Source organism: Myotis davidii, unplaced genomic scaffold, assembly GCF_000327345.1.
Source record: "Myotis davidii unplaced genomic scaffold, ASM32734v1 scaffold223, whole genome shotgun sequence".
Classification (NCBI taxonomy): domain Eukaryota; kingdom Metazoa; phylum Chordata; class Mammalia; order Chiroptera; family Vespertilionidae; genus Myotis; species Myotis davidii.
This window is the reverse complement of record NW_006294609.1, coordinates 2,060,672-2,072,137: the sequence shown is the minus strand read 5'-3', so window position 1 is coordinate 2,072,137 and position 11,466 is coordinate 2,060,672. Positions and strand designations below refer to the sequence as shown.

The window sequence follows — 11,466 nt, the reverse complement described above, 5'->3', positions numbered from 1 at the left end:
TGCGGGCATGGTCACTCCATGGCTGAAACGACGATGACCAGAACAGTCGTGTCCTGCAGGAGTGGAATGACAAACCCAGGAGAACGGGCGGCCCTGGACTCCACAGGCAGCAGGGACGCTGCGGGCGAGCTCGCCTGAAGCTGGGACCTGAATGGGGGGCAGCTGTCAGGCGCAGGCCGGACTTAGACAGGGCATTGGGCATCGAGTGTGTTCTAGACCAAAAAAGTGAAAATGCAGGGGACCCGGGGTCGGGGCGTGGGGGTGGGGGGACGGGGGCAGGAGGGTCAGCCCCAGCTCCAGAAGGAACTGGGAGCGGATCAGAAACAGCTTCATGGCCAGGTTCCCTCCTGGTTGGACCCTCAATTGGAAAACAAAACACCGGGGAGGGGACGGGGTGAAATGGGAGAGACACGTCGGTGTGGAGATTGGCAGGGAGGGGCCCGGTGGCCAGGAGCTGAGGTCCAATTGCTGGAGGCCTTACAAACTGAGACCTAAAGTAACTACAAAGGATGGTGTGAGATGAAAACTTTTAAAAATTATCTATGTATTTTTATTAATTTCGGAGAGAAAGGGGAGAAGGAGAGAAACATCAATGATGAGAATCATGGATTGGCTGCCGCCTGCACGACTCACACTGGGGATTGGCCCGCATCCCCGGCATGTGCCCTGACAGGGAATTGAACAGCGACCTCCTGGTTCATAGGTTGACACAGCCACTTTTTTATCGAAAAGCAGTTTACGGTGGGTAGTCGTGTCCTAGTCCGGTATCTTCCCTGATGGTTAATCTTTACCTTATCTGAGCCTGTCTGTCGCCTTTTTGCATCTATGATAACGGGTCGTTGGAATGTCCAAGTAACTTTCCTTTCCCTGGACCCCTCAAAACACAGGCAACGCTCTGGGGATACTCCAAAGCCCCTCATTGTCAGAGTTCATTGTTGACTGTTAACTATCTTGTACCCACCTGGTAAAAGAAGGGTCTGCCATTTTACTTTTTATCCAATCCCAGAGGTTTCCCGTTTTGCTTTCTCCCTCCTCCCTAATCTATCTCCAGTGGGTTTCACGTGGCCCACAGATGCCTCCTCTTTCGATTATAAAGTGTAAAACAAGGTGCAAACTGCCATTCTCCGGAGCATGAGCTCAATCCGAGAGTTTGCTTCTCAGCAATTGTTGACAGTTTTGGCTCAAATAAAGTCACAAAAATCCTCCACAGGTTTGCATGTTTGACGTTGACGTCTGTCCCCATCAGGCTGGAGTTCAAGCAGGCATGATGAGTTCAGATGAAGGCGGGCAGGGCAAAACCACCAAGGCTCTTCACCGGCCGGAGACTGAATTGGAACTGGGACCAAATGGCCCAGGGAAGCCACTGACACACAACTCCGCCCCAAACTCTGGTGTGAGGATGATCTGAGACAAGCGAAGGTGTCCCAACAAACCCTAAACCCTCAGCTCCTTCCGGCTGCCAGGGCGGGAGGGGGTGGGGGGGGTTTGAGGTCCAGTGAGGAGTTTCCGGAGCGCACACCGGTCTGAGTGAGGCCTCTGCCCGTCTGCCAGTCGGAACTGAGCACCTGGACAGGTATTGCCCTGACCCTGCCATGGCTGCTCTCACTGGCAGTAACTCAGAGAACTTAACACCATCAAAAACCAGACATGGGCTCGTCTGGTGTAGCTAAGTGATTGAGTATCGACCTATGAATCAGGAGGCTGGGGTTCGATTCTCAGTCAGGGCACATGCCCGGATTGCAGGAAGCAGCCAATCAATGGTTCTCTCATCATTGATGTTTCTCTTCCTCTCCCTTTCTCTCTGAAACCAGTGACTATTTTAAAAACACCCCATAGTTAGCTGATGTGAATAAATACAGTAATATCTCCAGACAGTTCATTTCCACGAATATTTATTGAGTGCCTGTTTGCAAGAATGAAAAGATGGTCCCTGCTCTAACGGAGCTTACAGTTTCATCCCTCCAATGTTTGAGGACATTTAACAGCAGCTACAATGAGCACTTGGCTTTGTCTAACTCAGTGGCACTTTGTGAAGAGAGTCCTCCTCATTATTCATCACTGTTACAGTGAAATTGTAAAACATAATTATCTTTGAAGTCTGCAGTCATAGTGGTGACACGGTACATGATGTCCAGCCAGTGCAAACTTATGGCTTGATTCCTTCTCTGAGAGGGTCTATTGAAATGAAAACACAAATCAGAAGGGAAGAGCTTGGTAATGCAGGGCCTAAGAACAGGTGCAGTTTAATGTATTATCAAACGCCTGCAAAATCTGTGCATCACCATCGGTTCCTTCGGACCCTGCGAATCCCACGACCCCGTGAGAGCCCCTCAGCGGGATTTACCTCTGACCCCTAAAGAGCTCTGGGTATACATTTATTTTTTAAAGCTTCTTACAGACTCACAACATGTTAAAATTTAATGAAAAATATTTGAAATATCTAAAATGTTGAGTTTTACTACGTATATTAGTGCAGAGTTCAGAATTCAAACAGCATTCAGCAAAACACCTGGCTTTTCTACTTTAAAAAGGGGAGCATAAATGAATCTTAATTCATTCATCTGACGTGCAGTGGCCCTGCCTTCCGGGCCATCACCTTGAGATGTCCAGTTATGGAACACTCCAAGGACCAGGCGTTTCATTACATTGGCAATTTTTCTTTTTTAGAACAGCCTATATTTATATCAAAAAACCCCCAAGGCACCAAAGAAAAAGTGCCTTCTTTGTTCTTACACTCAACAGCTTATCAAGTTTTTTATGTCATTTAAAAAAACCACATACCAAAGGAAAGCTCATTCACACTCCATGAAACCTCTTTTTTTTTTTTTGGCTAAGCGGTGGAGAGAACGTCTTGGACCACCTCATGGAGATGTCAACCAACCCAAGGTAGTTTTAAGTCAAATGCTTAGAACACAATCTACTTTTCTATTTTAAAAAGTACCCAATAGCCACTTGAAAGGCCTATTTCATTCCGGATGAAGCTGAAATGTGCTATTTACCGAAATCACACTAAGCACCAGGCACTTGACAGAAATCTCCGGGAATGGAAGTTTCATTCCACCACTGGGCAAGCGCGCCGGGTGTGGCCCAGGTTTGCCAGGCTTGGGCCCTGCTGCCCCGTCCTAGTTACTGAAGGGAGAGGAGGGGGCGAGCCCACGTAAGAGCTAATGATTTGCTTTTCAAAAGGCACTTGATTCTGTGGCTGAGTGGTTCTGAGTAGCTGGTCTTCACCTGGTGCAGGAGTGGGCGCTCAGAGGGAACTTGAGATCCTTGCCCGGAGCCAGCCACACCCCCTAATGGAGGGCCGGCTGGCTCGTGCTTTATAACTAATTGCTACCAAGAGCCCCGTGGGGCGGAGAAGCAGCTCAGAAGTGAACCAAGTCTAACACCTGAGCGTTTTTAAGGGGACTCGACGGTGAAAGCTCGGAGTGAGTCTGTGTATCGACAGGAACCGAGCGTGAACATGTGGGCACGGGGTTCTGACTGGCCACTGAAAAGCAGGCAGCTGAGCAGCCTGGACTTGACCGGCCGTCAAGATGCACAGCTGCCAGAGCTGCTCCTGGGGAGCTAGAGCCATCCACACACTCCCTTCCGCTACCAAAGCTGCTGACCTAGCCTGGCACCCTCACAGCAGCCACTAGGGGAGTCCTTTTTCTGGGGCGGGGATGGGGGATGGGGGATGAAGGGTGGGGTCAAATCTCTGCAGGATGACTGGCAGCTGCGCCCAGGCGTGGAGGAAAGGCAGCTCCCTGTACAGCCTCACTGGGTGGTCCCTGAACTTCATCAAAGCTTATCTGTCACTGACAGTCAAGGGCGGGACACAAGTTACATTCAGAATGATGGGCAGGGACTACAGCCCTCCAATTGTTTAACTTTCTCTGAAAAGCATATATATGACAAAATTAGAAAATTACATCTATTTTCTTTCCTTACAAATAATAGAGTTTAAGGAAACAAAATGAGTGAGTTATCCATGCAGTTTTGAAAGCTTGCCAGCATCCCATTATTGCCGATATTGCCGTTATGACTAATCTAATATTCACTCTAAGACAAATGTGTCAGACAGGAATCGCATTAGCGCTTTTAAAAGCTCAGAACTACTAAATCCAGGATGTGCTGTAATTTTTTTTGCATTCAGCGTGGCTTAGCCTACCATTATGAAAACTGTTCTGAAGCATTTATTTAAAAATTTTTTAAAAATCATATTCACGATGTCGAACAAATTTACAAAACTGGTGTGAAGTACCTGTAAAAGGATGAACACTATTTGTTTAGAGACCAGCTGCCGCCCACAGTCACACTTCCTTATTCTTGATATAAACTGGAGACATATACTATTTAAAAATAACACTTTTTAAATAGTAAAATATACAAGATTCCTGAGCGTAACAAAAATATCTTGGAAGTATGTGGCCGTTAGAAGTATAAAAGAGCAAGTGTCATGATTGTAGAACTACGGCGTGAAGGGCTACAAACAGTAGAAAACGCTCCGCCTCCCCGAGTGCTAATCACACGTCAGTGCAAACGAAGCGGCTGGTTTAATGGCTACACGGGGCGGAGGTGCGCGGAGGAGCGCAGGACGTGGAACTTCTTCAGCGTCATGCGCACGGAGCCCAGCTCGCGGTTAATCCGCTCCAGGCGGTCCTCCAGGGCTTCCTAGGCGGAAAGACGGGAGAAGCGTCATTAGAACCTACGCCAGGTTCACTGGCTCCAGTCACCACGAGATGGGCCTTCCTTTTGGCAAAAGAACAACATACACATAAAACCGAGTATTTTGTTAACATCTTTGTCACTTCTTTTAAACTGCACAACGTGAGTCAACTCTTCAACCATCCAAGTCGCTTCTGCCCCGTGTCTCCTCAGTATGGTCACGATGTGGGGGTTCCAGCCACGGTGACACAGGGAGGGAGGGAGCCCTAACCAACCAGGCTGAGCTGAGAAAGCACAGCCCTCCCCCAGAAGGAACAGACAGATGAGCAAAATGCAAGAAGTGACTACTCTTCTCTTTACTGTTTTCCGCAGATGTGCTCCCATCTTTAAGAAAATTTTTAAAAGAATTCATCTCTCTACTTCCGAATGTTTTTCAGTCAAACTTGTCTTGTATCTTTCTACAACACTGTTTTAAATTAAGTGCAACATTCCATCAGATGTACTATATTTAACCTAGGATCTTCTGGTAGAAATTTAGGTGGCTTCTAATTTTAGCTATCACAAATAAGGCTGCAATAAATATTCTTAAATGTATCTCCTTGCGTCTATCTGTGAGGACTGCCTTAGGAACCATTCCCAGACATAAAAGCGCCAGGTCCAAAGGGAGGCAGACAGAGTCCGACCACTTGGGACAGCTGTCAGCCGCACTCCGGGGAGCGTGACGCCTTCCCCTGCACCTGCAGGGTGTGCTGACGCGCTTCCCCCACCCAGATACTGTTTTTAAAGAATACCTGCCAATGTTGATGCTTTTGTTTAAATGTGTGGTTTTCTTTTATTCATTGCTGAGGCTACTTTTCACATATTTTATTTTGTTGCCCAATTTAACTTTTTCACTTATGAATCATATACAAGCATCCTCAGGCCCTTCCTGCTGCCGTTTGGCTTCATGTGGGACTGAAAGGGCTTTGACATACAGGTGGGCAAACGGAAAATTACAATAATAATAATAATAATAATAGAAGAAGCTGCTCCGCATACCACCCAGTATGTCAACAGAAACTAGAGCCCTTCGAGTCTTACTTTAAGAGCTCACGACCACATGCCCTTGACCGGAATCGAACCTGGGACCTTTCAGTCCGCAGGCCAACGCTCTATCCACTGAGCCAAACCGGTTTCGGCCCCATTAACTATATTAAGAAGAGTTTTGTGTGTTGTGTCTTACAAATTATTAAATAAGAACTTTCAGAAAAGCAAAACCAATAAAAAGACTTAAAAGTCAGATAAAAGAAGTTAGGGCGCCAGGCCCTGGAAAGAGCCCGAGACTGTTCTGTGTCCAATTTTCCTTCTGGTGTCGCAGTGCAACCTGGCGATGAACTGCCCCTGAAGCCAAGGCCCGGAGAAGCCGACAGGCAGCTCCATAAGACACACAGGGGCCGGTATGCTTCGATGTTACAACAAGAACAGTTTAACTGTCCTGGCTTCATGCACTTTCACTCTTGGCCACACGCCTGCCCCACCTCCTGCTCAGTGATGGAACCACACCTTCTCTACAGCTAGGCCATGTGCCCCCACGTTCGTTTCTCAAAAACATAAGTGTGCGTTTTTCTTGAAATGCAAAGGTAAAATCAGTTTTTAATACTGAAGGCAATCATGCAGTTGTGAAATATGTTATGATCACCAAACGTTTCCTGCAAAGGCCAAGTTCTGACCGCCTGTGTCCACGTGCCTAAAAGCAAGATTTAAAACCATCTGGTGAATAGGGCGGCCAGCCTCGGAAGCAGACTGAAGCTGAGACATCTCACCTGATTTAATCTCGTCTGCAAAGTGACTCGTCCTCCCATCGAAGGCATCCGACTGAGGGCAGCCTCAATCTGTCAACACAAAAAGGCTTAAATAAGGACAGGAGAACTCGCATTGCTGGCGGGGTTTATCACAGAGCTAAAGGCAAGACCTCAGCCTCCTATTTCCTCGTCCGTCTCTCCCCTAAGTCCCCGTCAGGATGCCCAGCACCAGCTCGGCTCACACGTGCGGCTTTGGTGTGAAATTCACAGCAACTTCCTGGGGCGGGCATCACCCACTGACTCCTCGGACTAGTCCTTAGCCACAAGCATTGAGTTCAGAAAAAGAGGTAAACCATTTTTTGTTGCTTTTACCTGGTCTTTTTCTTTTGTAAGTTCATCAAAAAACCGTTCCGTTTCCGCCAGGGTCCTAATTTTCGCAGTGTACTCAAAGTCGTGGGCACGAGCTCCGGCGGCCGGACACTGTGCACTGCCCGACTCGCCCGTCCCCGCGGCGCTCCCCACAGTGCCCTTCGCTCCACTCGGCGGCAGTTCAGGGCCAGAGCTATGACTTGCATGGGTGTCGGTGGCTTTTTCTGAGTATTTTTTTTCTGTCAGAGAGAAAATAAATGCCTTAAATTTCTTACCAAGTTTCGAATAGCTCGTATACACACTACGTAAGTTCCCCCTTCGCTTTCTGGAAAGAGCTGCTACGGGACCAGACAGCAATGAAGGCAAAGCCCTCCACCAGTTCCTCAGCGCTGCTGCTCCACAGAACCCAGAAAGCCTGCCTCGGGGGGACAGCCCTCCCTAAACGAGCCCCCGGAGACTCCCATAAACCTAACTTCCAGGGCACTTACGAAGAAGTTTACAACTAAACAGCACGTGTATAGCAACACTAAAGGTTAACCTCTCAGGGGCCGACCCACGTGACTTCATCTACACTACCTTATACCTTTATTCCAAACTTAAGATATAAATGAGAAAAAGAAAGATTCCCCAAAGCCAAGGCGCCTTAACACCAGAGACTATTCAGTGGAGAGAGCCCCATCCCTCCGTTTCCCAGCTTCTCAGAGGATACCCACACTGACTCAGGGGAGCGCCGGGAATGCTCATTTACCAAGGACTTCACTGCAGGATATTATAATATATAGAACCTTGGAGAGATACCAGAAACTCACAAAACAAATGACTAAAACCAAAGCTAAGAATTTTGTAGGAAAAGATACCTTCCGCGTCATCTAGAGGAAGAAACTGGAGTTGTTTTCTTGGATTGGTACGTTGTAACGTAGACACGGGAACAGTATCTAAATCATCCAAAAGTATATCAAATCTATTGAATGAAGCAAGTTACTTGTGAGAAAACACTGTCAACTGATTTTCCCTATCGCCACTAGAGAGACGAGCTGGCATCCAGGTAACTCACACACTGACATATTTTTAGAAAGAAAACTGGTCATATAATTTTTCAAAACTGAAATCTAGTTTGTTTTCTGATACAAATCAGACTCCCAGCATTGCCCGCGGTCTCCTGTCCATCTTCCTAACCACCTGACGGGACCAGCGGGGCAGCTGTTATCCCTGTTCTACAGAAGAGGAAACAGGCCCTGCGCTCGAGGGCTTTCTCCAGGAGCCTCCGGGGCTGGCTCAGCAGGAGCCAGGGCCGCCCCGGAGCGCACACTGCTGACCACGTCAGTGAGGCCACTTCTCAAGAGCCCAGGTAAACTGAGGCTCAGGGCCAGGGCCACACCAGCACAGCCCACGATCTTGTACCATAAACCTTTTCAGGAAAACAAAGAAGTATCGTTCTACAGCCAAAGCCGGGAGGAAGGGGCTCTGAGACGGTGGACTTAGGAGTAGCCAGTCACACCGTTACAAACTATTTTCATGTATTATAGTGTTTTTAACTTTTAGTATGACATTCATCGATATGATTTAAAGCCAGAGGGTTCCCATTAACTGAAAAATTAATGATAGCTAGAGGCATAAGTTGACATTTTTTAAAAAAATTAATAATATACATATTTTATGCTACAATTTTAGAGAACTTACCGAATTGGACTGCTTTCGGTTTTGCTAAGCAGATGACTAAATCCTGGGGACAAATTTTCTTTAGGGGACCGCTTTGGACTATAAGCCACAGTCACTGGTGTTAACATAATCTCTCTTTTCGCTATAGAAGAAAACGAAGAGGAAATATTCTTTTCCTTCTCTATAATACATGTGTCATATTGGCAGAACATATTCTTCAAAGAAATACAATTTCATTGAAAGCCTTTTGAAAGACAAGTAAGAGTACGAAGAATAAAAATAAAATAATTCCTAACCCTGACACCAAGAGGGGACCACAGCCAACATTTTATACAGCAGGCGGTAGCTGTAGCACGGGCTCAGAACTGGTTTTTCAGGATTTTAGAAGTGGACTGGAAATAAGATGGAAACGCCAGAGCCCCGGTGGACTTCCCTATCACATAGCCATATAGGACTCTCCTCAGCTGTTATGAAAGTGAAAACTGAGGACACGGAAATCCAGTGTTCAGACCTGAAAACCATCCCTGCCATTGGCTGAAGAGAAAGGTGACTAGTGTGAGTAACCTTAGGTAAATGTATGCAAAGAAGCATCACTCTGCAGGCTGGCTTCCATTCATGTTTGAGCTAATGTTTAATTAGATATTTATCAACTTTCTCAAAAACTGTGCAATGGTATTAGTTGCAAAAATTTGCTGGACATACCAACAATCTCATGCAATAAACTTATTATTTTCTTAGTTACAGTCCGAGCATCTGTGCAGTCAGATATGCTATTCTTGGAAAAGGTCATAGGTCATATTTAGGGGCCTGAGCATCTCCGGTGCAAGGGAGAGTGTAAAGGAGACGGGGAGTGTGTCAGAGTGTGTGGCTCGAGTGGCACCGGAGCCCAGAGGCGTGACCCCCGCTCTTACTTGGAGTGCTGGGCTTGCGGCTGGAAGGCGGCAGGGAGGACGACCTCTGCGCACAGTTCAGCCTCCTGTGTCTCTGCTGGGCACACTTCTCTGGGGACCGACTCACACCGACAGTCGTTTCAGTTTGCCGAGGATTTGCTAATTCTGAGACAAGCGTAAAAAAAGTCAGCAAGACACACCCAGCTTCAGTCCTCTGCCTTTATTAACAGATGTTCACTGTGTAGGTTACAATGATTATTTGCAAAAGCACACGTTATAAAGATGCCTGATGGAAAAAAATGTGGGAGTTTATAATGCCTTCATTCCAGTTCCCTGTTTACAATTCAAGGTGATTTTTCAAGAGTTTATTTTTAGAAAGCAGGTCACTAATTTATTTACTAGGAGATACAGTTTTGGATGCTACACTGAAGATGTCAATGATGTGATTACCAGGCCTGACCAAGTGAGCAGAGAGGAAGTGTGAGAGGAGCTGCAAGGACCTGGACCCATGAAAACCAGCATGAAGATGCCCCTGCCCCTCTCCTGGGTGCTCGGGAGCCTAGAAAGGCAGAGCAGGATGCCCCGCTCACTGAGAACACCAGGTGTCTGTCACAGCTTTCCGACGTGTGCAGGTAAGACAAACTGATGCAGAAATTTTCCACATATCGTTGAGAATGCCACAGAAATCTTTAATAATCAGAATTAACACGTAATCTACTTTTATAAAAGGCACATGTTATGCCATGACTGTGATAAATTATTCACAAGGGATCTGATTATCTATGAAATGGGGCTGAAGCAGCAATAAACTAAACTAACCTTTTATTTCATCACTGGGGGAATTCCATTTTAAAGAGAAAAATATAGTTAATTTTATCTCATCACTTAAACCCTTCAAGTACCAGTACTTAAAATTGGTCATTTAATAGTCTTAAATATCTATATAAATAAAAGCCTAAGCGACCATTACGACCGGTTGATGGCTCGTCCAGTCACTATGACGATGCACTGACCACCAGGAGGCAGACACTCAATGCAAGAGCTGCCCCCTGATGGTCAGTGCACTTCCCCAGCCAACCTCCTGCAGCTGGCCAACCTCCTGTGGTCCCTCCCCTTGGCCAGCTGGCCCCAATCAGGACTGGGTGATACGGTCCTGATTGGCCCCAATAACCAGCCAGGCCAAGGGATCCCACCCATGCACAAATTTGTGCACCGGGCCTCTAGTATTAAATACTTACTATTTGAAGTGTCCTCTCTCTCTGTCTGTGTGCCCCAATTTTTAAATATTTTTTCTTCCTCAAGTTCTTTTAAAGCTCTCATGATTGGTGTGTCTGAAGTCTCTCTTTGTTTTTTTATCAGTAAGTTTGTTGGTGAACTTCCAGGCGAAGAATCCTTTTCCGGAGGAGAATGGTACCTTAAATAACAATTGTAAGACACACAGTGCTATGGACTGAATATGGTGCCCTCCCCATCCCCAATTCATATTGAAGCCTCAGTCCTTGGCACGATGCTATTTGGAGGTGTGGCCTTTGGGAGTTGAGTTTAGATGAGACCAAGAGGGGGTTAGTGCCCAATACAAAGGGAAGAGACAAGATCTCTCTCTCCCATGTGCCAGGAGCACAAGAGGGGAAGCTCTGCACAGCCTACGAAAGTGAACTGTCCAGAGAGCACTAGTCTCTCAAAGTAAAATAAAAATTAGGTGCTTAAAATTGAGACATTAAGGAGACAAGGAGATGGCTCTAGGAAAACACAGCCGTCCCTAAACACGACCTTCGACAGTCATCTCACCCAGGAACGCCTGTTTCCTCCAGCTTGCTCACTGAGGTCTTGTCGGGCACATCCAGGGGCTGGCCGGTGAAGATCGAATACTCCGCCCCCGGGATCAGCCACTTCCGCCTGCTGACGTCAGAGGTGGCCAGTGTGCTGTGAGGGTGAGGAGTGTTGTGGGCATTACGAGGTTTGTGCTTCCATTTAAACTGAGCACAAATGAAAACACCTGGCTTCCAAAGATTCCTTCCACGCTTCCACAGAAATTTAAAAACCACATGCAGCGTCTCTCGACGTGTGAATTCTACACCTCGGTTCTAAGATTGAGCTGCATTATTTCACGTTTCTGT

At 46.8% G+C, this 11,466-nt stretch overlaps 1 protein-coding gene across 1 annotated transcript in view; it reads right to left on the bottom strand.

The window, feature by feature from the left end:
• Nucleotides 1-1,875: 1,875 nt before the first annotated feature.
• The window catches only part of MPHOSPH9 (M-phase phosphoprotein 9), a 39,045-nt gene continuing 29,454 nt past the window's right edge, over nucleotides 1,876-11,466 (bottom strand). Inside the window, exons 17-24 of the mRNA XM_015567255.1 lie at nucleotides 11,138-11,272; nucleotides 10,588-10,763; nucleotides 9,371-9,514; nucleotides 8,481-8,601; nucleotides 7,658-7,761; nucleotides 6,804-7,039; nucleotides 6,453-6,521; nucleotides 1,876-4,656 (exon numbers count right to left, since the gene is read on the bottom strand). Of these exons, the coding sequence (XP_015422741.1) occupies nucleotides 4,546-4,656; nucleotides 6,453-6,521; nucleotides 6,804-7,039; nucleotides 7,658-7,761; nucleotides 8,481-8,601; nucleotides 9,371-9,514; nucleotides 10,588-10,763; nucleotides 11,138-11,272 (1,096 nt within the window). The 3' untranslated portion in view covers nucleotides 1,876-4,545. The remainder of the gene's footprint in view (nucleotides 4,657-6,452; nucleotides 6,522-6,803; nucleotides 7,040-7,657; nucleotides 7,762-8,480; nucleotides 8,602-9,370; nucleotides 9,515-10,587; nucleotides 10,764-11,137; nucleotides 11,273-11,466) is intronic.